We start from the raw sequence: 26,950 nt of genomic DNA on the forward strand, positions 1-26,950 counted from the left end.
ACTCTTTCGTTGTGGTGCGTGGGCTTCTCATTACGGTGGCTTCTCTTGTTGCGGAGCATAGGCTATAGGCATGCGGGCTCAGTAGTTGTGGCTCACAGGCTTTAGAACACAGGCTCAGTAGTTGTGGCACACGGGCTTAGCTGCTCCGTGGCATGGGGGATCTTCCTGAACCAGGGCTCGAACCCATGTCTCCTGCATTGGCAGGCGGATTCTTAACCACTGTGCCACCAGGGAAGCCCATACGAGGGCATTCTTGAAATGCATATCTTCAGGCCAAGACTGGAAGACTGGAGCATAGGATTTTATTTACTTTCTCCCATTAGTGCATTAGAATGGATTGCTTTATCAGGTGTCACGTGGTTATATAGCCTGAGAAGTCAGAAGACAACTACCTAACATCTGAATTTTTTGGAAGTTTCCCACAAATGTCTGTAAACAGGCAGTGGTTAATGAACTTTATGTATGGACCCCCAGGATGCTTGTTAAAAATACAGACTCCTGAAGTTTGGCAAAATGTTGATAATTGTTAAATTTGACTGATAGGTACACGGTCCATATACTCTTCTACTTTTGTGTTTGTCTGAAACTTTCCATAATAAAAAGCATAGAAAAAAACAAAATATATTAAGATTCCTAGGCCTCTATGCCTAGACCCTGATTTAGTAGCTCTGAAGTAGGACCCAGGAATCTGCATTGTCACAGGTGCCTTAGCTCAGGTGGTCCTTAGGCCACGTTTTGTAGTATGCTCACTGTTAAGTGATTCATTTTCTCCACTTAGGTGTCCTTGTGGTTGCTGTTTTCCCAATTAAAGTCTCATCCATGGGCCTCCAGCCATTAGTGCTGAAATAAGTGAACACTCTCTTCTCAGCCCATTAAGCTCTTACCTGAACAGCCTCTGGAGGACAGGGATCCTTGTAACCAAAATTGTAAGAATGGAACTCTCCTCCAGTCAAAGAAGCAAGCTCTTTCAAAAATCCATTTGCAATCTCATCATTGTAACAGAAGGAGATGGTGTAAATAGGGACTTTCTGAAAACATTTGGCCTGCTCTATAACCATTTTAGGTGGCTGAAATGATAAATTTTGAGGGGAAAAGGGGAGATGGAAAGAGAGAGGAAGAGACAGAAAAAAAAAAAAAAGACGTGAAAATTCCTAGTATTTGCTCTAGATAGTGAAATTCTCAAATAGTAATCCTGTATACAGTGGAGAGTGACTTCTTGGAAAGGTGTAAATTCAATTCAATAAACAAAGCAAACATTGCCAGATAGTGAGAGTATGAAGACCAATGACTCAGCTCTTGCCCTCTGAGGGCTCACAGTTTGGTGGGAAAAAATCTGGGAGAAATATTTGACTAGCCAAACTACTCAATTTCAGGGCACCTAAACCTAAAGTCCATGCTTTTAAAATGCTGGGCTATACTTCTGAGCACTTAAAGTATTAGGGTCATGGGTAATGCACCTTGGCTGTTGGGATTCTACAGAGTGAGGTCACCAGATCTCCATGTGGCTTCCAAAGCATCTACTCCCAAAAAGTAATTTCTAGGCCATGGTCAATGTGTCTCCCACAGAGTGAAAAAAGAGACATTGACTTAGGGTCCTTCCCTGCGCTGGGCACTCTGCTGGGGACAATAATATCCCAGTTAATCCTCACAACCATCTTGTGAGAGAGTTTTGGAAAGACTGCTAGTTGCCTACCTCTCCTTTTTTTTTTTTTACTGTCAGAGCCCTGGTTTTCTTTTCATGGTAGCAACATACTTAGTTAAAAACAAACAAACAAACACAACACATACACACTCATCTTCTGACACTTTTTTTGCAGCTAGGTGTGGCCAGGTCTGTCCATTGAGATATAAGCAGAAGTCTCAAGGGAGAGACTTTTTTTTGCCAATAAAAAAGACAAAGACTTAACAAAAAAAGCTAATATCCTTCCCTTTTCACCCCTGCCCCCTGGAAAGTGGACACTCTGCCTAGAAGTGGAGCAGCTCTTTTGTGACCATGAGGGTGGACGTCACACACACAGACAGTGAAGCATAAAGGTTAAAGGAAGCCTATTTCTTGGAGACGTCCTTGAATAGCTGTATAACCCAGACTACCTTCTGCTGGGCTTCGCAGCCATAGGATATAGGCCTCTCCATTGTTTCAGCCATCATTGGTCTGCTCTTCTGCTTTTCCTCCCAGTAACGTGAAACCCTAATTGGCACAGTAGGTACGGATATGGACTCCACTTAAAGATAGAGAAATTGAGGCTCAGAAGAACTAAGTTTCCTAGGGTCATCAACCTCTTAAGTGGTAAGACTAGATTCAAAGAGTTTTTACTCCTAGAAGCAATGCCAGACGATGTGTTTCCCCGCCATTTGCAATAAAGACCGTCTCTTGCTAAGGACTGACTCTCCGTAAACATTACCCGATTCTCAGGAAAGATGACTGATGAACTGCCCTGCCACCTCTCTACCAGCACCACCACACCCAGCTGAGCACCCTCAGAAGTGCCTCTGATTGTCTTGCTTCCACTGCCTCTGTGTTTCTCAGTCCCTCTTTGATGGACCCAAATTGCTGGCTCCAACTGGAGAGTGGCCAGTTCCCACTCTCCACCCCCAGTTCCTATCCTTTGACTGTTAACCCTTCCTATACGTTTGCTATGAGCCCTGGGGAGGCAGGGGGATGAGGGAGGCCTCTGGACTCACCACTGGGAGATGGCCAGTTGAGTGGTCCCCCAGAGACTGGTCTCATTCCAGCCACCACTTACACATGGCTTCAGTCTCTGTATCTGACCAGCCTTGAACCTGTCCTTGCCCATAAGTCCACCCACACGTCTCCTCCTCTCTTCTCTCCCCTCCCCTCTGCCCATTGGCTGTTTCCTAACCAAACAGCAACCTAACCTAGCTGAGGGCTGATCCCATCCCTCTTGTCAACTTCAAGGACAGAGCAAAGCCCTCTCTGCTGCCTGCTCTTCCTTCAACCTAGCTTCTGTTTTGAGGACTTATCATGCGCTGGGCACTAAGGGCTCTGCTTGTGCTCTCTCCCTGCATCCCCCCCACAACCCACCATGGAAGGTACTATCATTATCCTCATTTCTTACAGGACTCCTGGCCACTGCCCCTCAGCCCCATATACCAGACTGGAGATGCTAGACCTACATTCTGTTAATTTGATAGATAGGGTTTTAGCTAGAAATTACTCCTATATTGACTTACAGCTGAGATATTTGGGAAGGGAAAGAAACTAACGTTGATTTAGTGCCAGTGGTGTGGGTGCCAGGGACTGTGGACAGCGTTTTCATCTTCCATACGCTACCTGACATTATTTCATATGGTCATTTGCTCCTTGCCTATCTCTCCATAAAACAGAAGCTTCACTGAAGGCAGGCATGTTGTCTATCTTGCTCCTCACTGTACCCCAGACTGATAGCAGTACCTGGCACATAAAAGGTGCTCAGTAAATATCCGTGGAATGCCAAAACAAAAACAAAAACAACTCCCCCCCCCCCCCAAAAAAAAAACCCAGTGTTTAGGGACTTCCCTGGTGGTCCAGTGGTTAAGACTCCGTGCTTCCACTGCAGGGGGCATAGGTTCGATCCCTGGTGGAGGAACTAAGATTCCACATGCCGGGTGGCAAAAAAAAAAAAAAAAAAAAAAATATATATATATATATATATATATATATATATATATATGTATAATCTCCATGTAATGCACTCACGAGAATATCACCTCATTCACTCATAGCAACCCTGCGAGGAGGGAGCATTAGCTTTAAGTCACGGATGAGGAAATTCACATCGGGGGCACTTGCCCAAGGTCATTCAGACGGGCAGTGCTGGGGATGAGCTCTAACCCAGGTCTCTGGCTCTAAAGCTGTTTATTTCCATCAGTCCTGACAGCTCAGGAGAGCATGAGCAAGTCTCTTATGTGTATCGCTGTGAGCCCCCCAGCAGCACACAGCCCCAGGTAGTGTTTGCTAAACTGGCACGAGGTTCTAGTGCCCAGCGTGGTGGTGGAGAGTTGGGCGGAAGGCGGGGCTGCACCTGGACTGCAGAAGGAGCTCCAGCCCTGCAACAGAAGAGAGCCACGCCTGTCCTCCCGCCCCAACCCTGCAGCCCCCAAGGATCCTTTTCGCTGGTGGGTGTCCTCACAGCTTAAAAGAAGACTCAGTATGTTGAAGTAATCCTTTCACCACCACAGCCTGAGTCACCCTGACTCTCCCCAGCCACTTACTATAGTAGCTCAGCTCGCGGGGCTGTGCCATGCGGGGGCCGTGTCTGTAGGACACCGAGGAAGCCTTTCTCAGCCCAGGACTCCTTAGTCTGTTCCCCTCAGAGGTCCTGTCGATCCCTAAGATGGGGCCAAGCAGCACACCTGAGACACTCTCCCCCAGTGCCCTCGTCCCCGAGTCTAGAACAGGTGTGCGGCCAGATGTTCCTTTCACCACAAAGGTCAACTTGGGGTGTCAAGAAAGGCAGGGACGGTTCTCCCAACAGCCTGAAGGAGGTTTGTTTGTGCAGAGGGGGTCACCCTGTGCCCTCCCCTGCTCCCATCCCTCGCATACCCCACGTGGGGCTTTATCATCCATCCGTTTTTGTTTAGAACGGTGCAGATACCTTCCTCACGTCCATTCTTGCGAGGGTGAGCCCCTAACTTCAAAGAAGTCCCAAAATAACCACAGCCAAAGATGTGCTGGGCTGCTCCTGACAGAGGCCCTGCAGTGTCCACCTGCACCTACAGATGCCCACCCAAGGACACCTGGCAATCCCAGGCTCATGAAGAACCCTCTGAACTTGACTAATTAAAAGACTTGTCTTCTATATAATTCTGCCCTGGACATTTAATAAACAAGCAGCATGCTGATGTCCATGGAACTGAATCCTGAACAGCATCTCTGTGTGTTCTTCCAAGTTGGAAATTCTGAGGAGTACCGGGAATAATGACATTGGTCTTACATATTCAGGTCATACAGTCAGTGAAAATTCAAAACCAAATCGAGATCGAGTGGTACATCTTAATGTCCTCTACATAGAACATGAATATCAAATATCCATCTGTTTTTTTGAGAGAGTCTGAGGAATAATGCAAAATAAGTAGATTGTTTGTGGGGAAAAGGCAGATACAAATATGAAATGCCTGAATAAGAGTTTATAAATCACTTTTTCAGTAACTTGCTTATTTCTGATTCCAGCTCGTTCATTTCCCTAGTGCCTCATCGTTAAGTGGACCACAGACCCTCTGGGAATGTGGGGGCAAGCTACTGATCTTCTCCCCAGAAAAATGTACGAGTGCATTTTTTATATAATTTTGGGAGATTCCAGACCCTCCTAAGTCTATGATGGACTGTAGACCAAGAATCCTTCTCAACACACGGCTGGCACAGTGGTACTTGGTAAATCTTCTTCAAGGGCTATTTGGCGTATCTATCTAAACATATACCTTTTAACTGAGTCCACTTCTCAGAACTTATGCTACAGATATACATGTGCAAAATGATATATGTGCACAGTTACTTTTGCAACCTTGTCTGTAACAGGAAGATTGAAATAACCTAAACACTCATCACCGGGGGACATGACACTCATCACCGGGGGACATGACTAAGTAGCTGTGTGATGGAATAGTGGGCAGCTATAGAAAAAGTGAGAAGCTCTTTATGAAATGATATTAAGCAATCTCCAAGGTATATTGTTTTATTAACACAGTCGCAGAATTGTGTGTGTAATATGCTACCATTTATGTATTTTAAAAGGAAATATACATAAACAAATATCTGTCTGCATAGCAAACTATCTCTCAAAGAAGATGCAAGAAGCTGGTAATATACTGGTAATACACATATCACCTGCCTCATAGCTGGTGAAGGGAGGTGGGAGGGAGGATTTTCTCTACATTCTATCCTTTCGTACCTTTGTCATTTGTACCATGTGAATGTATTACTATTCAAAAATTAAATCAAGTCAATTTTTAAGGTAGTTTTATTAAATCTGTGTCATTTAATATGATGCACTCATTGAGAATGATGTTTCTGAAGAATGTCTCATGACTTGGAAAAACGCATATATTAGATGAGAAGGAGCAGAAAATTGAATTATGAACAATTTACACCTTATTCTTCCTTATGATTATATGCTTACTTATATTTTCTAAATTACAATAAAATCAGTTGGGATTTATTAACAAGAAAAAGATCCCCTGTCCAGATGACTTGCAAGTCAGAACCTGCAGCCTACTTCTTTCCCCAAATGCCAGCCCCATCCTTCTAGGGGCTTTTGGACAGCCGTGAACTCCAGGTGCTCAAACTCAGCTTCCTCCACCAGAAACCCCCAGGTCTCTCCTTCTTTAGATTTCAATCAGTTAATAACAATTACTAGAAAGCAGAAATCAGTCATCTTGACCCCTTTCTCCCTTGTTCCTCACCCAGCCCCGCACCTCCTGCCCCCAAACTGGCCACCAAGTCCTTTGATGCTACTTCTATGATCTCATCTCTGGAGGGTCCCCTCCTCCGCATTTCTGCTGCTCCTCCCTGAGGTGGGACCTCACCAGCCCAAGATCTAGTCTTTCCCTGGCTCTCCCATCCACCTGTGCATTAGAGGCATATCTCTAACGCACTGGCGGATGGGACCATCTGCTCCTCTGAGAGTCCCTACTGAGGTAAAGCCCACCCTTTCTGTGTGACATTCACGGACCTTCACAATCTCCCCCAACCAAACCTCCGAGACTCGGCCCTGACACTTTTCCATTCACTGCTCTCGGGATGTTCCCTCGACCAGCCCACGTATTTTCACACCTCTGTTCCTTCTGCCCAGGATACCAGTAATCTCCCCCGTCTAGGAAATTTCTTCTCCTCCTTCCAGACACAGCTGAAATGCACCCTGCTCGGTGGAACCTTGCCTGACCTTCTCTCCATCGTGTACAGCAGAATTCATCACTGTGCTCCCGTACAGCCCGTAGCACAGGCAACTCCACTCCCTCTATCTCACCAGAATTAACTGTATATGCCAGCGCATCCTCCGATGCGTAAGCTCCCCTAGGGCAGGATATTATTCATCTCTGCAGCCTCAAACGGGCAGCCGCCACACAAGGAGCATAAACAAGGCACGATAAATCGCCTCTGAATAGGAAGGGCAGTGACGTTGATAGGAAAATCATTCCAAATACAATTTCACTTTATACAACTTCGCGGCCATAGATCTAACACGGTAGTAAAATCCAGCTGCTCTAGTATTTAAGCCCTGGACCGTTTGACACCGGGTATTGTACAATATTTGCCTAGCAGTCTTCACATGCAGACACTTCACAATGAAGGAAACAAGTTGATACTAATTCACTTTAGCGGTTAATTTACATTGTACTGGCCTGCACATCCGTATATTTATTTAATGCCCAGAGCATTAGTCTTTCATTCACAAAGCTCAAAAGAAGATGAACAGATGCCGCTAAAACTTTTCAAATATTTTCCAGTCAGGCTAAACAAAGAACATTTCACCAGAAAGGCATGCTTTTGTTTAAATGATTACTAAGTTAAAATTAGGGATAAAACCAAGGACACTGTGCAGTGACGTGTTTTAGATTCAGCGTCCCCAAAGGAAAAAATTCAAAAAGAATCTCCTCACTCTTTGTTTATAATAAAATATAAACCAGCCTTCCACGGAAGGCATACATCACCTTTCATCAGGTTTGTCTCCAGGTCTATGGGTGGGCATCAAATTAACCAAACAACACTCACTGTCACTTAAATTCTCCTCACTCTTGCAGTAGACAAAGGAATTTCTCAGTGTGTGTGTTTTTACCTCAGTTCTGCGTCCCTAAGCCAGGCAAGTATCTCTCAACAGCTTTTTAGTGGCAGTGGAAAAGGTCCCCCAAACCCACGCTCAGCATTCACTTTCAGGGGATTAGTGAGTCCCTCTTTGTTCCCAACTTTGATAAGTACCTGGTCAGGTCTCCCATCCGTCAAAAGGTAGATTACTTGTGTTTCTTTATCAGCAAAAGCAATTTGCAGGGCGCTCAAGGTGTTTGTGGAACTTCCAATCTACAGAAAAGAGAGAGAGAGACATACCAAGTATATACTTGAATCTCAAAAAAGATCTCACAAACAACTGTTATTTATTCTCTGCTTCCAAAAAGAAAAGTCCTTGTGAAATAAAAGATATATTTAAATTAGACTGAGATCATAATTTAAGTCCAGGAATTCCAAGAAGACAAATCCCTGAATATGTCGTAAAAGCATCTATGCAGACAGTTCCAGGATAGCTAGAAGCCAGGACGATGGATTTCCTGTCCTGATGACAGAGCTCTTAATTCAATTTTATCTTTGTGTGTTTCTGTGGCAGGCACTAACTCAGTTACTGTTCATTCAGCTGTCAGCACGGCTTAAACATGCAGCCTGAATTCCCCCCAGGCGGGGACCATGTTAGCTTCCAACCAGGATTGATTCATGACACCCAGTACTCAGCAAACATGAGTGTGGTGTCATGAGCAATCCAGAGGTACAGGAAACTGTAAAGTTGTAAAACGCCTGCAGTTTCTGCCCAGGGAGGTACAGAACTGGCCAAGTTGTCACTCCAAAACTCAGAATGAGAAAAAGCCAGACAAACAGCAAGTACATGACTTTTGTTATGCCCATGAGAGGGCTCAGGTCACAGGGCAACCAAGTGGCCCCAAATCTGGGGAGAGTCAGGCAAGAGGCCAGCCCTGGCTTTCTGGGACAGGATGCAGCCAGACACTAGAAGAAGAGTTGGGCTGGGGTGACTGGTGAATCAGCGGAGGCTGCCAGGTGTATGTTGGCAAGAGGCCACAGATATGGGGGCATCGGCGCTCTCTTGAAGGCTGTTTTGCCACAAACCCCACAGGGTGCTCACAGAATAGATTGGGAGAGTCTAGAGAAAGTCTCCTTCACGGTGCAGAACTGGGGGAGAGAAACACAGGAATCTCTATAGAGACCCTCTCCTCACTCTCCCCAGCAGAACAAAAGCCTTAATCTGTGTGTGTATATGGGGTGGGGGGCAACAATGAACACGCTCACCCTAGGGCGCTGGTCAAAACCCAGGAAGGCTGGGGGAAGGAAAGAGGAAACAACACACTCTCTACACCTGCGGAAGGAACAGGGCTATGTGCTGGGCTCAGAGACACTGAGAAGGCCACGTCCCTGAGACTCCTGGACACCGTGCCTGATCAAGACTGAGGCTTATTCAGAGAACACCCACCCCCATCACTCCCCTAGAAACATCAACTAACAAATAACTTTCAAGAGAAACGCTCTCTTTGAGGCCCAGTGTGAAGGGAAAAATCAAAAGCCGAAGATGAAGCAGACAGCCCTCTGGCACGTCATCCCCACCCCAACACCAAGTGTCGCTGCAAGAATTTGAGGGATGCGGTGCAAACAAACCTCGAAGCCAGCCCAACTCCTAATCAGAGTCATTTTAACCCACCCCACCAAGAAAGGCATGCCCATTTCCAGGCATGAAAAATATTTATCTCAGTCACTATATACTGCACGTGATGTCCAGCTTTTAACAGAAAATAAGCACATAAACAGAAGAGCAAACAACATACTCCCGAGAGACAAAAGTACTCATCGGAAACAAACACACACATGACACAGATGCTGAAACCATCGGACAGAAAATTTAAAATAACTGTGATAATGGCAAAGGTGAACAACATTCAAGACCAGGTGGGTAATTTCAGCAGAGATGGAACCTTAAGAAATAACAGAATAAAAATGCTAACAGTAAAAAGACTCAGTAGGACGGTGAAGAAGTCTTGCAAAGAGTTCAGAGTACAGTTGTTCCTTGGTATCCACAGGGGTTGGTCCAGGACCCTCTCCCCCTGACAGATACCAAAATCTGCAGATGCCCAAGTCCCTTATATAAAATGGCGTAGTATTTGCATATAACCTATGCACATCCTCACATATACTTTATTTATTTTTTAATAAATTTATTTATTTTTGGCTGCATTGCTGCATTGGTCTTTGTTGCTGCACGCGGGCTTTCTCCAGTTGCGGTGAGCGGGGGCTACTCTTCGTTTTGGTGCGCAGGCTTCTCATTGCGGTGGATTCTCTTGTTGCGGAGCACAGGCTCTAGGCGCACAGGCTCAGTAGTTGTGGCGCACGGGCTTAGTTGCTTCGCAGCATGTGGGATCTTCCTGGACCAGGGCTCGAACCCGTGTCCCCTACATTGGCAGGAGGATTCTTAACCACTGCGCCACCAGGGAAGTCCCAACCTCCCGTACACTTTAAATCTTCTCTAGATTATGTATAATACCTAATACAGTTCAAATGCTATGTAAATAGTTGCCAGTGTGCAGCAAATTCAAGTTTTGTTTTTTGGAATTTTCTGGAATTAAAAAAAAATTTCCATCTGGGGTTGGGTGAATCCATGAATGAGGACCCTATAGATACAGAGGAATGACTATAGGTTCAAAACAGCCAAGGAAAGAAGTAGTGAACGTGAAGATAGAGGAATAGGAATTACCCAAATTAAAATACAAAGAGAAAAAACAGCAAATCAAAACAGAAAAGAGCACCAAAGAGCTGTGGAACAGTATCAAATGGTCTGATATACGCTTAACTGGAAACATAGGAGAAGAGGGAAAACAGGACAGAAGAAATATTTGAAAAAAAAATAATGGCTGAGAATTTTCCAAAAACAATGACAGACATAACCCCATGGACCCAAGAAGGTCAGATAACACCAAGTAGGATAAATAAAATAAATCACCTAACACTTCTGCCAGAGTGGTATACAAGGAAGCCAAGTAGTGAGCTGGGACGTTCATCCCCACCAACTGTACCACGTCCTCCCTGCTCAGTGATGTCCCCTCCCACCCAGCAGTAACAAGGTACTCCTCCCCATCAGGTGTCAACAGAGTTCGAGTGGGGAACCTGAACTTCAACCTGCACCTGGAAGTATGAGGCAGGGCCCACCCATCCCCCTGACAGCGCAGTGTGAGACACAGCCAACTAAACAGAAGGCTAGAGGAATACCCAGAGCCTCATAACATGAAACAAAAATGTCTAGGATTCAATTGATAATCAGTCCATCGTACCAAGAAGCAGGAAGCTCTCAACCTGAAATGAAAAAGATAATAGATACCAACAGCAAGAAGACAAATATGTTAGAGTTATTCGACAAAAATTTTACATTAGCCATGAAAAAAATACTTCAGCTAGCAATTATCAACAATCTTGAAACAAATGAAAATTAAAATGCATCAGCAAAGAAAAAGAAGGTCTCATCAGAGAAGAAAAAAAGACATGAAGGAGAATCAAATGGAACTTTTAGAACTTAAAAATAACAATAACTGGGCTTCCCTGGTGGCGCAGTGGTTGAGAGTCCGCCTGCCGATGCAGGGGACACGGGTTCGTGCCCCGGACCAGGAAGATCCCACATGCCGCGGAGCGGCTGGGCCCGTGAGCCATGGCCACTGAGCCTGCACGTCCAGAGCCTGAGCTCCGCAACGGGAGAGGCCACAGCAGTGACAGGCCCGCGTGCCGCAAAAGAAAAATAACGATAACTAAAATTTTTAAAATTCTCTTACCCAAGGACTGTCTATGCCAGCTGACCACTGCTCTGCGACACCAGCACACGGCAGGCTCAGAATGTCTGAGTGTTGTCCTGAACTTACTGGGTTGATTCCTGGACCAAACCAGTCCAAAGAATAATAGAGGAATCTGGTCTTCTTGAAAATGAATTTTGCACATTCAGCAAGCAAGCAAGGGTTCTTCAATGAAGACTTTTGAAGAGACCAGAATCACACTTTACAAAAAAATGCTCTGACATATTTTCAGCCACGTAGATGGCTGATACCATTCATCAGTGATTTTTACATGAAGCAGAACCCACTTATGTTTTCACCCAATGAGATTCCATATATAATATCTTGTTATCACAAACTCTAAATTAGTGGGCTCTGACTTAAGATATTTCCTACTGTAAAAGAAGACAACATATGTCCCAAGGAACCAATTTAACAAATTGTTTATGAATTTAATATTCTTTCCCAGCATAAGGTAGCCAGTTAGGACAAAATTTTACAGGCATTAATATTTCTTATAGATTTCCTCCTCCCATTTTAATTTTATTTATTTGGCCATGCTGTGCAGCTTATGGGATCTTAGTTCCCTAAATGGGGATCGAACCCGGGCCTTTGGCAGTGAAATCACAAATCCTAACCACTGTATTGCCCCTGAATTCCCCCCCCTTCCATTTTTAAAAAACAAATCCCAAGGGAACTCTAGAACATCCCAATGACAGTGCAAGTTCTGCTTGGTTAATATTCAGGGAGAGTCACTAACGCCCATTTGTGGCTTCTTGTCAAATCCAGGACTCTAAACTCAGGCACTGAACTATTTTAAAGATACTTGCGATCCATATTGGACCTCTAAGAATAACTCTTGGTCTCAGTTTTAGTATATCTTAAATATCTGGAATGCTATGTGGTTCTAGAAAAAGAACTTTTAAAATGAAGTTCAAGGCAAGAGGAAATTTGAGGAAAGGCAAATTCTCCCTAGTCTGTGTAAATGCCAAGAGCAGAAGCTTTAAAGTTCTCCAACTAAAATGCACGCCTGAAGGAAGTATTTCACCTTCTTATGATATCCTGCTGCCCTATCTCTCTCCTTGCTTTCAGCCCTTACCACTCACACTGTACTGTATGTTTCCACAAGTTCATTACTTTTGAACAAAGTCCACTGTTAAAAGCAGCTGTAATATATCATTTGAAGCAAGAATGAAGCGTCAGAAGAAACAAATATGAATGTTTAAGTAAAAAAAAAATTATATTTTGAAATTTGTTTTCATAAAAGTGCTGAGACTTGAGCCAAGAGAAGTGCTGTCAATAGAAGCTTATCTAAATGTTAGATATTGACAGAAAAGATTGAATTAACATGACCTCTGTAAGCAAAATGAACGTCTATGTGAAGCCATGGCTATCCTCGGCGTTCAAAGCATTTCTCAAGCATTTCTATCCTGATCTCCATCCTTCTTCTCCCGGACCCAGGCTCCTTCTTACCTTAATGTCTCTAACCCAGGCCTGGGCCCCTTTCAAATTATCCTCATCAATTTCAACAAGTTTTTCCCGCCAAGCAACGGCTTGAGCATCAAACTGCACAAAATTGAATTTCCTTTTATACTTCAGCTGTTCCTGTAAGAGACAATTAGTATTTAGCCATGAAACCACTTATGTGTGAGAAAAGATTAGGACAGGTCAGGGTTTGATACATTTTAATCGTTTGATACCTCTTTTCAGTTCTAGAAGCTAAAAATTACATTCAAGAGAGAAAATGTTTTCTAGTTCAAAAGGCATTTAAATAAAATTTACACACAGTTTGGATATTAAAAATTTACAAATGTATATATGTATAAACACATATATATATGTCACATATAAGTTTATATACATAATGTGATATTATATCCTGTGTTTAATACTGACATTAATGGTATACCGAATATGCACACTAAATGCTTAAAAGAATCCAAAACAGTGTTACCGCTTTGGTCAACATCTTTTTGGTAAAGCTATTTTATTCACCTGCCTTCCATCAATCAGCTCATGTTCCTCCAGCAGAAGTTCATCAAATTAAAAATTCTATTTTGTATTTGTCAAACACTCCCTGCAATTGTTTACTATGGTTCATACTCACATCAATACTACCAAGTCATGACAGTACTCTGATACCCGTTTATATGTGTGGAAACTAGGAGTTAGGGAGTGTTAGCAGCCTGCTTTGGGTAGTACAACTCAGAGGCAGCACAGGTGGAATAAGGACCAGAAGCTCCTGACCATCAGCCCACGCTCCTCCCACACATTAGTTCTGGGGCCAGTGCATGCAGCATCCCTAACGCGCACTGGTAATTAAAATAAGCATGACGAGCTGAAGAGTATCTGGGAGACAGCGGAGGCGTGTGCACACCACAGATTCCAGGATAGAGAAAACCTGGGGCAATGGACATAGAAATTTCCTTAGCAACCCGTATGTGTTACAGGAAGGACCCACAGAAGGAAGGGTCTGCTTGCAAAGAACAGATGATGCTCTCACTGGCAAAAGGGAGCCTTTTTCTGACGTGGCTTTTCTGTGATTTCTGAGTGCACACCTGGCCTGGGCATCTCTGACAACCACTACAGGTGCTGACTGGCGGAGATGCACTCGTGATACTCGGTCCCCAGGTGCCTGGTCCCGAGAGCTCCATCTCACCTGCATGAGCTGGATGATCTTGTTCTTCACCAGGTCCAGTTTCCCCTTCATTGAGTGAGATGTGTCAATGAGAATGTAGACACAATCACTAGGCACTTTTCCAAAAAGGACTTGACTCCCATCCTGTAGCCATTGAATCCTAGGCAGGAAATAGTTGAAAGGGAATGGTTAGAGCCTGTGGCACTCAGAGCATCGTCCTAAGAACTTAATGATACGTCTACAGAGGAAAACCAATAGGACAGAAAAATAAATCCAATACTGGGCTCCAAAGCCAAAAGTAAATTACTTCCAGTCATCTGGTATTTTTGAGGCCTTTAGCTATGACTTCACACCATGTATTCTTCTAACCCTGCTGACTGCAGTCAAGCTAGTCATGCCAGCACATTCCTGAAGCTTCAGTGAAGCTTATGGATAGAATCAAGCAACCCCAGATCCCAGGAATAACCAAGCGCTAGGTGGTCGTGTAAGCAGGACTGCTTCTGTGGTCCAGGCTCAGGATCCCATCACAGGATGTAGATTAAATTCATGGTTGCAGGCAAACCCTGGGGGAGAGGGTGGGGCAGACTAAAAAAATACTTGAAACTGAGTTCAGAGTTCAGCAAGGCCCAGTCAATTAGACTTTACAGGGCAAAACACTGAAGAGGAGATCACTACATAGGAGAGAAAGAGCGTCAGAGAGGGATGGAAAGAGAGATTGAAAGGGAGAGAGAATGTGCTCCAGATATCTGCAGAAGGGTGCCCTGGAGACTTCGGCTAAGTTATGATCAGGGCATGTGCGTGAAGAAACTACTGAAGCCGGGGAATAAATCACCAAAAAAGTAATAGATGGACCAACCCCTCAGAGCTCACGCAAGTCTGGAAATAGTTCATCTTCCAATCAGCCAGAGTGGAAAAGCCTCCGTAATGCATGTGGCCTCAAGTAGAGTCCTCACAACGGTACTGCCTTAATGGTAGGACCAAATTAGTCCTGAACTAAAGGCTCCCCTGCACCTACGCTGACAGAACTTAAAAGCAAGCCCCAGAGTAACTTACTGCATTCCAAGTAACAACTGCGTCACAGAACACACATAAAAAATGCATCAAAATCCAGTACCCAACAATGTAGAATTCAAAATATCTGGCAACCAGTAGAAAATTACCAGGCACACAGAGAAGCAGGAAACTATGACCCATAACCAGAAGAAAGACAGATCAAAAGAAATGTACCTGAAAATGACACAGATGATAGAATTTGCAAAAAAGGATGTTACGCAGCTATTGCAAACATAATCCATACGTTCAAGAAGGTAAAGTAGGAACAGAATGAGGAGAGGAATGGAAGATCCAAAAAGAATCCTCTGAGGAAACGTCTAGAGATATACAATGACTGAAATGAAAAATACACTGCATGCTATTAACAGTGAAGTAGACACTAGCAGAAGAAAAGATCAGGGAATTTTAAGAAAGACACAGTAATAGTAAACAATCCAAAATAAAACACTGAGAGAAAAAGGTTAAAAAAATATAACAGAATAAGCAACCCATGGAACAATATCAAGGAGTCTAACACATGTGTAATTAGACACTAAGGAGGGGGAAAGGGGCACAGAAAAATATTTGAAGAAATACAATCAAATGTTTCCAGTTTTGATGAAAACAATACACCCACAGATCCAAGAAGCTCAAAGAACCCGAATAGAAAGAAAAAAAAAAAAAAAAACCATGACACGTCATCATATAATGGCTGAAATTTAGTGATAAAGAAAAAAATCTTAAAAGGAACCAGAGACAACATAGGAATAATAGGTGACTTCTCATCATGCAAGCCAAAAAGAATGGGGAACAATTTTTAAAGTATTAAAAGATAAAACTGTAAACCTAGAATCCTATACTTAGCAAAAATACCTTCCACAAATAAAAGTAAATTCAAGAGTTTTTCAGACTAAAACAGCTGAGAGAATGCATCACCAACAGACCTGTGCTAGGATCTGTACAAACAGACTAAAGAGCAACAGAAATCACAAATATGTGAATCAATACAAGATACATTTATTCTCATTTTAAATCTGTTTACAAGACAATTGATTGTTTATAATGTATTTGGGGTTTATAGCATATGTGGAAGTAAAGTGTGTAGGACAGCAACAGACAAGTCAGAAAGGGAATGGAAGCTGAAGACTTTCATGATGTACATGAAGCAATATATTATTATTTGAAGCTAGACTGTGATAAGTTAGAGATGTATATTGTAAATGCTAAAGTAGTCACACCACAACAAAACAAAACAAAGAGGCAGAGTTAACAAGCCAATAGTGGGGATAAAATGGAATCGTAAAAAATGTTCAAACCAAAGTAGGCAGAATAAGAGTAAAAAGGGAACAAAGAACAGGTGGAACGAATAGAAAACAAACAGCAAGATCTTAGGTTTAAATCCAACTAAATCAATAATCACATTAAATATAAATGATCTTAACACTCCAATGAAAAGCAGAGATTGTCAGATTGGATTAAAAATAATATCCTTACATATTCTGTTGACAAGAAGCCTATTTCAATATAAGATACATATAGGTAAAGGTAAAAGGACAGAAAAAAGAAAAATCCTGCAGGAAATAACAAAAGGAAGCCAGAGTAGCTATACTGATATTAGACAAAGCAGACTCCATAACAAAGAATATTACCAAAGATAAAAAGGGACATTTCATAACAATAAGGGAGTTGATTCATCAAGAGGACCTAACAACACTAAATGTACATGTATTGGCTAATCGAGCTTCCAATTACATGAAGAAAAAATTTTAGAACTGAAAGAAAAATTGGACAAATACACAACTATAGTTGGAGATTCTAACACCCTTCTCTCAATAATTTATAGAACAATTAAGCAGAAAATCAGTAATAATATGGAAGATTTGAATAATACTATCAACCAACTTGAGCTGAGATATTTAAAGTACACTCCACCCAACAAAAGTGGTTTTTTCTTCATATTCTGGGCCACAAAACAGATCTCAACAGATTTCTAAGAACTGAAATCATACAATATTTCTCTGTCCACAGTGAAATTAAAAGCTATCGGGAAAAATCCACAAATACTTGGGAAGTGACCCTTTGGTCAAAGAAGAAATCAAAGGGGAAATGAGAAAATGATTTGAGATGAATGAAATGAAATACAACATATCAAAATTCGTGAGAGACAGTTAAAGCACTACTCAGAGGGAAATGTATAAAATTAAATGTTTATGTTAGAAAGGGAGGTCAAGATCAGTGATCTAAGTATCTATCTCAAAAAACTCAAACCCAGAGTAAAGAGAAAGAAGGAAATAATAAAGGTAAGAGTAGAAATCAATGGCATAGAAAGGAGAAAACCCTACAGAGAAACAAGACAAAACAAAACAACAACAGTGAAACCAGAAGCCATTTCTTTGAAAAGATTGATAGGATGGATAACCTCCAGTCAGACTTAGAAAATAAAGATGACATAAATGACCAACATCAGCTCTATGTATATTTAAAGAAATTGAATGCAGCGTTAAAAAAAAAAAAACCTTCCCACAAAGAAAAGCTCCAGGCCCAGATGGCTTCAATGGTGAATTCCATGAACATTTAAGGGGGAGATGATACTAATTCTCCATGAAGTCTTCCAGAAAATACAAGAGGAGAGAAACCTTCCCGGCAACCCTTGATACCTGGTGGGAGGAGAGGGACAAACAGACCCAGGAGCTGCCAGGTGGGGTGTCTTCCAAGCAGCTTCCTTTTCCCCAGATTTGAAATCCGAACTACTCTCCTAAGGGAGTCAATCCCAAAACCATAAGCACAGAAGACTCCAGAAGCAAGGATTACTTTTTCTGAGTAACCCGTCATCAGCTGGGTTTTGAGAAACTGGGGCTCTGCAGAGTATATACAGGGGGAGACAGGTGTCTGCAGCTTGTGGTTTATAACAGAAAACAGGGAAGGAGGGAAAAAGCTCTGATTGCAAGTGACTACTACAGGCTGGGTACTAGCCTAAACTCATTAGACTTAGTATCTAATCTAATCCACAGAACACATCTCTAAATGGCATGATCATTCCTGCTTTATAAATGAGAAAGCTGATGCACACAGACACTGACTAACCTGCCCAGGGTCACAGAAAATAGCAGACTGGGGTTAGAATCCAGCTCTACCTGACCTTAGGGCCCATGCACCTAAATGGACGTGGTCTTCATATTCTAGAGCATCATCTAGAGCACCTCCCTTGGCATCAGCGAGATGAAAGCGTTGAGCTAGGTCACCCCATGGAGCTGATGTTGAGGTCACAGCCTAGTACACTAGACTCTTAGGAGCATTACCATATTTTAAGAACCAGCAGGGTTGAGAGGGAGCACATGAAGTTATTTTTAGCAGATTTCTAATATGTATATATATATTATTCCATTGCATATAAATGTTTCACAACATTGTAACAGTTGCCTTGAAAGGTAATATTCAAGAGTACAGAGGACAGGTGTCATACAGTCCGCTATACACCTGAGGCCCACAGAAAATGCAAGACATTAGCAGAAGTGTTCCTTTGCCTCCTACAGTGATGCACAATCAACATGATAACTACATCTTTGTCTGCTGTTTTTCAGAGTCTGCACTGGCATCAAGGCAGCTCAGAATCTGCATCCAAACATCCCCTTTGGTTATTAACAATGAGGCCAACAGCAAACCATCAGATGGCAACCCTGACGTAACAATGCTTACTGGCCATTTCTCTTGGTTGAGCTTTACCAAGGGCTCAAGCAGACTTGCATTTCAAGAGAGGCTGGATCATGCAATGTACCCTCATGCAGTACACCAACCTCCTCTGGATCCGGGCCAGGACTGCATGAATTCTCGCACTGTACCATGTGTACTTCTCCTTGGTAATGCAGACGTGGACCAAGCTCCCATCCTTCCAGGGAGCATGGACAAATCTGCTGCAGTATTTCGCATGCACTGTCTTCTTGTTGGTCTCCTAAGGAAAAGACACAGGACAGAAGCCACTCAGAAACCTTTCAAAGAAGAAAAGTCCCCAGATGGCACCTCCACCCCTGCCTTATTGCACAGCTCCTAGCACTCGCTCCCACCATAAAATCATTCAACAGTTGGTTCAACCAAACTTATTACCGGGGCCTACTCCATATGGAGCCCTGCGCTGGGTGTCGTGAATGTCGGTCAGCAAGACATGGGCAATCCCATTTGTGCCCAGAGAAGCTAATGTTTCCAGCAGGGAGATGCTAAACACACACACAGGCACACACCTACATATACAAACACAGAGAAAGTAGCAGTGTAGAACACTAGCACCCAGTACCTGGTCCTGGGTTGAGACAGTAATGATTGGGCAAGTTCTGGCAAAGAAGAAAGAGTTCACAATGGACTAGAGGGTCAGGGAGATCTAGAGGAGGTGGGACTTAAGACACCCCAAGCATCTTTCCACTGTTACTCCCAGCGCCAAATGAAGAAAAGTAGTAAAGAACCCCATGCCACATCTAGGGTCCTTCCTGGACATACGGAACTGGCCCAAGGACAAAGTCCTCCCACAAAGAGAGCTTTCCAAAGGACTGTCTCTATCACTCACCCAACCAGTTTATAAATGCATCAAGCACCACTCTGCCAGGCCCAAGCACCAGGAACACAGTCCATAAAAGAAGACCAAAATCCCTGCCTTCATGGAGCTCACATGACAGGAAAAGAGCCAGATGATAAACCAATACTCATCTAGCAGGTCAGAGGATGACAAATGCTGTGGAGACAAATAAGGCAAGGAAGGAGAAGAGAGAATGCTGAGGGACAGGGGAGGGGAAGGGGCAAGTTAAAACCTAGAAGGGAAAGCCTCAAAGAGAAGATGAGAGCTTCCCTGGTGGCGCAGTGGTTGAGAGTCCGTCTGCCGATGCAGGGGACACGGGTTCGGGCCCCGGTCCGGGAAGATCCCACATGCCGCAGAGCGGCTGGACCCGTGAGCCATGGCCGCTGAGCCTGCGCGTCCGGAGCCTGTGCTCTGCAACGGGAGAGGCCACAACAGTGAGAGGCCCGCGTACCGCAAAAAAAAAAAAAGAGAGAAGATGAAATATGACTGAAACCTGAGGGAACAAAGCGTGTGGCCCTTCGGAGGTCTAGGGGGAGTCTGAGGACACATCAATGACAAAAGCCCTTAGGTAACTGTTTGCCTAGCATGTCTGTAGACTTTTAGGAAGGGCAGTATAGCCGAAACATAGTGAGTGAGGGAAAGAGCAAGATGAAGCCAGAGAAACAGGAGGAGGAGGACCAGGAAGCAGATGCTGTGAAGCTTGCTCACTGACGGAAATGATTCTGGCTTGTCCTCTGAATGAAAAAAGGAACCATCCAAGGGCCTTAACATAAGAAGCGACACAATGTTTTTAAATTGAGATACAACTGACATTTAACATTTTATTAGTTTTAGGTGTACAACATAATGATTTGATATATGGATATACGGGGAAATGATCACCATGGTAAGTTTAGTTAACCTTCATCACCCCACAGTTACAATTTTTTTCTTATGATGAGAACTTTCCAGATCTATTCTCTTAGAAAAATGACACAATTTATACTTGTCTTACTCACAATTTAAAAGTTTCATTTCTAACCAGTTTTCGGGTTTTTTAAAAAAATAAATTTATTTATTTATGGTTGCGTTGGGTCTTCGTTGCTGTGCGCAGGCTTTAGTTTCAGTGAATGGTGCACGGGCTTCTTGTTGTGGTGGCTTGTCGCGGAGCCCAGGCTCTAGGCGTGCGGGCTTCAGTATTTGTGGCACGCAGCCTCAGTAGTTGTGGCTCGCGGGCTCTAGAACGCAGGCTCGGTAGTTGTGGCACACGGGCTTAGTTGCTCCGCAGCACGTGGGATCCTCCCGGACCAGGGCTCGAACCTGTGTCCCCTGTATTGGCAGGTGGATTCTTAACCACTGTGCCACCAGGGAAGCCCCCTTTTTTCATTTTAAAGGATAACTGTGGATACTCTGCTGAGAATAGACTGTAGATAGTCAAGGGCAGAGTCAGGAGATCAGTGAGGCGGCTTGGACCAGGGGTAGGAATGGTGAGAAGTGGCCAGATGCTGATTTACAGATATAGTATGAAGGTAGAACTGACAGGATTTAATGAGAGGTCAGATGTGGGTATGAGATAAAAGAGGGGAGTCAGGAATGACTCCAGGTTTTTGGCCCAAAGAACTAAAAGAGTGGAGTGGCAATAAATTGATGGGAGGAAGATTATGGGAGAGCAGCCTTGAAGGGAAAGATGGGGATTCAGTGTCGATGTGTTAGGTTCCAGATGCCTATTAGACATCCCAGTAACACGGCAAGTAGTCCGGCAAAGGCCAGGGAAGGACTCAGGGCTGGAGCTTTAAAGTTGGAAGTCACCAGCACGCACACAGTTTAAAAGCCACGGGGCCAGATGAGGTCATCCAGAGAATGAGAGCAGATAGAGAAGAGGTCCAGGGACTGCGCCTTGAGGCCCTTCGGCAGATAGAGATTGGGAAAATGAGAACGAAACAACAAGGAAGACTGAGAAAGATTAGCCAGGATGAACTGGGGGAGGGGGATTGACATTTATACACAATTGATACTATGTATAAAATAGATAACTAATGAGAACCGGCTGTGTAGCACAGGAAACTCTACTCAGTGCTCTGGGGTGACCTAAACGAGAAGGAAATCCAAAAAAGAGGGGATATATGTATACATATAGCTGATTTACTTTGCTGTACAGTAGGAACTAACACAACATTGTAAAACAACAATACTCCAATAAAAAGTTTTTTAAAAAATAAAATGTTTCATAAAATTCTCTGATTTAAAAAAAAAAAAAGGTTAGCCAGTGAGCTGGGCAGAAAAACAAGACAGTGTATTTTCTGCAAGCCAAAGAATTTCATGGAAGTAACCAACAATAGCAACTGGTGATAACAGGTCAAGTAAGAAAGAGACTGAGAATTAACCTCTGAATTTAGCAATTCAGGGCTCCTCGGAAAGAGTGAGACCTTTGCCTCATTGGCGTATATTCAGGAGAGCACGGGAGAACTATGGGGTTAGAGAAAAAGAATTTACAAAACTATTGAGGCATCGGGTTCCAAACATGAACAGAGGAATCAGGCAGAAGAGGCAGAGCCAGAGACGAAGACGGGGGTCAAAGAATTGTATTTTTAAGATGGGAGAAGTACCGCCATGTTTTTTATGCTGACAGGAAAGATCTAGAAATGAGGACAATAATAATGACACAGACTAGAAAGGGGGAGAAGGGATGAAAGAGAGGAGAGGGGTCAGTGCACACGTGGAAGGGTTGGCTGGTGAGGACAATTCAGCCATCCTAGAAGAAACAGGGGTAGAGCGTACAGGTGCAGATGCCCGGGGATTTGTAACGTGGAGGCAAATGTTCACGGATGTTCACTTCAGTGTTCAGTGAACTGCGAAGCAAGGTCTCCTGCTAAGAGCGGGTGGGGAGGAGGAGGTGTTGGAGGTGTGAGGAGAGAGGAGGCAGGCGTCTCAGAGAACAGGAGTCACAGTGGATGGTAAACCCGAGCAGAGTGCGGGGCAGCGGCACAAAAGATCTGCCTGAAATCAGACGTCGGGAATTTAAAGTGAAACCAGGTGGCTGTGTGTTTTTCTCCAGTTTCCTTCATCAGAGTCAACTGCACGAGTATAAGGCAGAAAGCTGGGTTTAACAAAGGTTGGGGTTTTGCCAGAGGAGTGCAAGAATGTAAGGCATGGGGAGTAGCTGAGGATTATGAAAGGGACAAAGGATAGAGGACAGAGAAAAGGTCACAGAAACAACCAGCTGTATATCCCCATGGGGCTGAAAGACTGGAATTAGTGTAGTAGAGGAAATGACCTAAAAAGAGTGGGACCTTTGGAATTGATTATGTGGGTTATGATTACACAGTTATTTGCCATGACGAGGTCAAGGGTATGCCATGGCAGGATGGAAGAGAAGGAATGGAGGAGAAGGTCATTGAACAGGTCAGAGAAATGAAAGGTCTGGGTATGGGAAGGGTCATCCACAAAAAACTGACATCACTAAGGACTGAAACAGCTGGAGCCAGTGACAGCAAGCCAGAAGCTATAATCTTCAAGGATGGATGGAGGTGACCTGAGGCTCAGTGGGTGTCAGATACAGAAGGTACCTTGGGTGGTACATTCTGATGACCTGGGAAGAGGGAGGGAGAATGATCAAGAAACAGCAAAGAGAAGCAAGGAGGTCACCACCCACCTCTGTGCCCACAGACCCAGGGAGAATGGGAGAGAAACTAGGGTCCTTGAGCAAGAACCCAGACAAGCAGGTGAAGGGAACATTTCAGAGTATGTGAGGCTACGGAGGGTCTGCTGATGACTTCCAGTTCCAGAGGGCACAGTGGAGGGGTTTTAGGAGTCAGTGGGGGATGGAAGAGGCTCACAGAAGGGATGCCAGAGCCACACAGGGATGAGAATCCAGGGGTCCAGAGGTGACTGATGTAGGCAGGGTTGAAGCACATAATGGGATCAGTCCTGATGTTCTCAAGGCAGGCAGGAAGGCGAACCATGTCTCCACCGCAGTGCAAAGATGGAAGGAGAAACACATCCTCTCTCTCAGTCTCACCATGTGCTCCCTACACTGAATCCCATCACGTGGCATCTCCCAACTGTGCCCTGTGCATTTCCAAATGGAAACACACCAGACCAGAAGTTACGAGAACACAGGTGTCCAGCACCAGAGTGTCCAAATGGGAAAAGCACAGTGTTGAGAGCCCAACAGATGTGAATTCAAACCCTGCTTCTACCTGCCACGAGATCTCAGCTGAGTTGTCTAACCCCTTGGAGGCCCTGGGACTTCATTTTCTCATGTGTGATACAAGAGCACAAATATTCACCTTGCATATAAAGTGAGCAGGCATTCCATAAATGCTCCTTTCTGACTCACCGTGTTTGTAATAAAGAAAACAAGGAAGGCAACATCTAGTGGGCATCTCCTAAGTGCCAGGCATCGTGCTTATACGTGCAATTTTCAAATTCAGACTTTACACCGCCCATTTTACAGATGTGGAGAGTGAGACTCAAACAGGTTAAATTATTTGCTCAACATCTCATATTTAGCAACTAAATATTTAGCAACTAAATAAGCAGTATTTACACCCAAGTCTTCTCATTCAACTCCGGTGTACTTTCCACCATACCACACTGCCTGGTACATAGTGAAGGCTCAATAAATATTTGTTGGAGGAATAAGTGATGAGACTAGAGTGGGTTTCTGAACATCAGGGCTGGCTTTGTGCTCAAGCAACATAAGTGGCCATGAATGCAACGTGACTTCAAGGGGTGCCCCAAGACATCAAGTTACTAGACTTTGCCTGCAAATTCCCTAATTAGAAATGCATTTTTGTCTCCTCTCCTCCCCTGCTCATCCATCTTAGAAATGCTACACAACAAGGCATTTTTCGTCATTTATTTCTCAGTGTCTCAATTTCCTGGATCCATACCTACAAAGCAGTTTTTATAGTTAAAAGTCTAGGGGGTCCTTCCCAGTGGGAGTCTGGGGGAACCCTAAAGAATCAACCTATTTCACAGCTTCAGTTTCTTTCTACCTTATACACACATCACAGTTTTAGGTATAAATCCAGTTTCAGATACGTATCCCCAAATACTAAAAATAAAATTGTCGGGCTCCCCTGGTGGCGCAGTGGTTGAGAGTCCACCTGCCGATGCGGGGGACACGGGTTCGTGCCCTGGTCCGCGAAGATCCCACATGCTGTGGAGTGGCTGGGCCCGTGAGCCATGGCCGCTGAGCCTGCGCGTCTGGAGCCTGTGCTCCGCAACGGGAGAGGCCACAGCAGTGAGAGGCCCGTGTACCACAAAAAAATAAATAAATAAATAATAAAATTGTCCCTTTTTCATTGGTGAACGAGGGCAGCTATACTGTACACTTCTCAACTTTTACCTTATTATAATTTGTTAGTGTCAGAAGTTTGAGGTAAAATTCCCCATTTATAAAGCCAAATTCTTCAAACCATCCCTGTAAAATTTCATTTAAATTTGTCAAGAAAGCAAAGGAAAAAATCAGTATTAGAGAAGACCTGTGCATACCACACTGTTGGGAGCCTGCAGTAAGCTATGTTCAAATTGACACGAATTCATATTTTAAAATATTCAGGGCCTAACGTATTTTAAAAATGAAAATTTAATTAGGTATGATTTCCTGAACTAATAACATTACTGAAAAAGGTCTACAAAAGCAGAAAACGGTACTGAGGGAGGAAACCCACAAATGAGATTTCCCTGCAATGTAGCAATTACTCTGGATCCCAATATGTAAGCCAGGAAACAAGTCTTGCGTCAATTCTGCATTTTTTCTCATTCAATTTTGACATTCTCCTCCTTGCAGTTCATTGTAAACGGCAATCAGGGGGCAAAAACACAACGTCATGTGGCTAACGTGGCCCCAAAGGAAAACAGCGCTTCCTCGGGTGGACGTGTGGAACCAGTGGCCATGCAGCCTAAGAGGGAGTGTCAAGGAGACGGGGGTTTCACCTCTGTAGGATTGAGAGGTTTCGCAATGATGATCTTGACACTGAATCAGAGCCTTAGAGAATACATAAAGGGACACTGCATTTGGGAAGGACCTTGACTTCCTCTCCAAGTAGTCTCTGCTGGGCTGCTGTGACTGACATGTCTGCTCCGTGGCTTGCATTTTAGCTCTCACTTCAGTGTGTATCTGGGTTTTCACTAACTTCTAAAAGAGATGTCCCTCAGTTTTACAGATTTACAATATTCATTTTACCCTGATTTTCTGTTTCATATGGAGACACTTTTCAGTCTTTCTCTAATTCTAAACTTCGGACAGTCTTCTGGGTCCTGCTCTACACGCCAGTGTTTCTCCAAGTGTGGCTCCCAGATCAGCAGCTTCAGCATCCTCTGGGGATTGTTATAAGTGCACTTTCCTGGGCCCGGCCTCCAACCCAGTGACTCATGCACCCTGAAGGTTAGGAGCCACTACTACAGATCATTATCCTTCCACTACGAGCCAGAGCCAGGCATTTTGAGAAGCTGTATTCCTTTCAGACCCACTGTCACAAGGGAACTACACCTTTCAAAAGTTTACAGCATAGACCCTTACCACGCTATAATCCCTTAGAGAATATAATTTTATGTTTACTGGAAATCCAGTAAATGCTGGCTGGTAGCCACTTGAATAATGTAGCTCCAATACAGTGACGGTCCAAGAGGACCGGAGAAATGCCTGCTTTGGGGCATATTCACCAGCAGTTTCTCTCTTCCATTCAATACGGGGAAACAAAGGGCTTCTTTTTTGACACAATGCCTGAATTTCCATAAGCACAGCTCCTGGCTTATGTATAATGATTGTCTAATTCACTTATATCTAGAAGCCATTCTCAGACTTGAGCTCCACTCCCACAAGTAGCATTCAGAAAAGTGTAAGGCAGGGAGCAGAGGGGCATCCTTCTTCAAAGGCAGCATTCATGCTGCCTTTCAACCTTGGTCCTGCCCTGGGTCCAGCCCTGGTCCTCGATGCCCCTCCCAGGGCATCCCCGTCTAGGGGTTCACTTCACTTACCGCACTGGTCTGCACCGACTCGTCCTCTGGTTTGGCTTTTATATCAACAACTCCATCAGCATGGCGGAAGGAGCAGTCAGCAATGACATCATAAAATGACAGCTTCTGGGATTTCAAACCGTATTTCTGTAGCCACTTCTCAGAGTCCCAGGTGTCCTCTGGATTCGACTCATTTTCGGCAGAGGTTGCTCCTAATTGTAGTTTTGGAATCACAATTCATCAGCCGTTCA

At 43.9% G+C, this 26,950-nt stretch overlaps 1 protein-coding gene across 8 annotated transcripts in view; it reads right to left on the reverse strand.

Annotated features, from left to right (window-relative positions):
• Positions 1 to 26,950, reverse strand: part of VWA3B (von Willebrand factor A domain containing 3B) — a 244,818-nt gene that overhangs the window by 85,636 nt on the left and 132,232 nt on the right. For 6 of the 8 annotated variants that reach the window (XM_079941376.1, XM_079941377.1, XM_079941375.1 and 3 more), the window contains 6 exons: positions 26,721 to 26,911; positions 18,985 to 19,139; positions 14,180 to 14,318; positions 12,994 to 13,125; positions 7,913 to 8,011; positions 885 to 1,067 (listed from right to left, as the gene is read on the reverse strand). In XM_079941376.1, the coding sequence (XP_079797502.1) occupies positions 885 to 1,067; positions 7,913 to 8,011; positions 12,994 to 13,125; positions 14,180 to 14,318; positions 18,985 to 19,139; positions 26,721 to 26,911 (899 nt within the window). The remainder of the gene's footprint in view (positions 1 to 884; positions 1,068 to 7,912; positions 8,012 to 12,993; positions 13,126 to 14,179; positions 14,319 to 18,984; positions 19,140 to 26,720; positions 26,912 to 26,950) is intronic. The other 2 variants (XM_079941379.1, XM_079941378.1) reach the window with 2 other exon arrangements.

This window comes from Stenella coeruleoalba (assembly GCF_951394435.1).
Source record: "Stenella coeruleoalba genome assembly, chromosome: 13".
Lineage (NCBI taxonomy): Eukaryota > Metazoa > Chordata > Mammalia > Artiodactyla > Delphinidae > Stenella > Stenella coeruleoalba.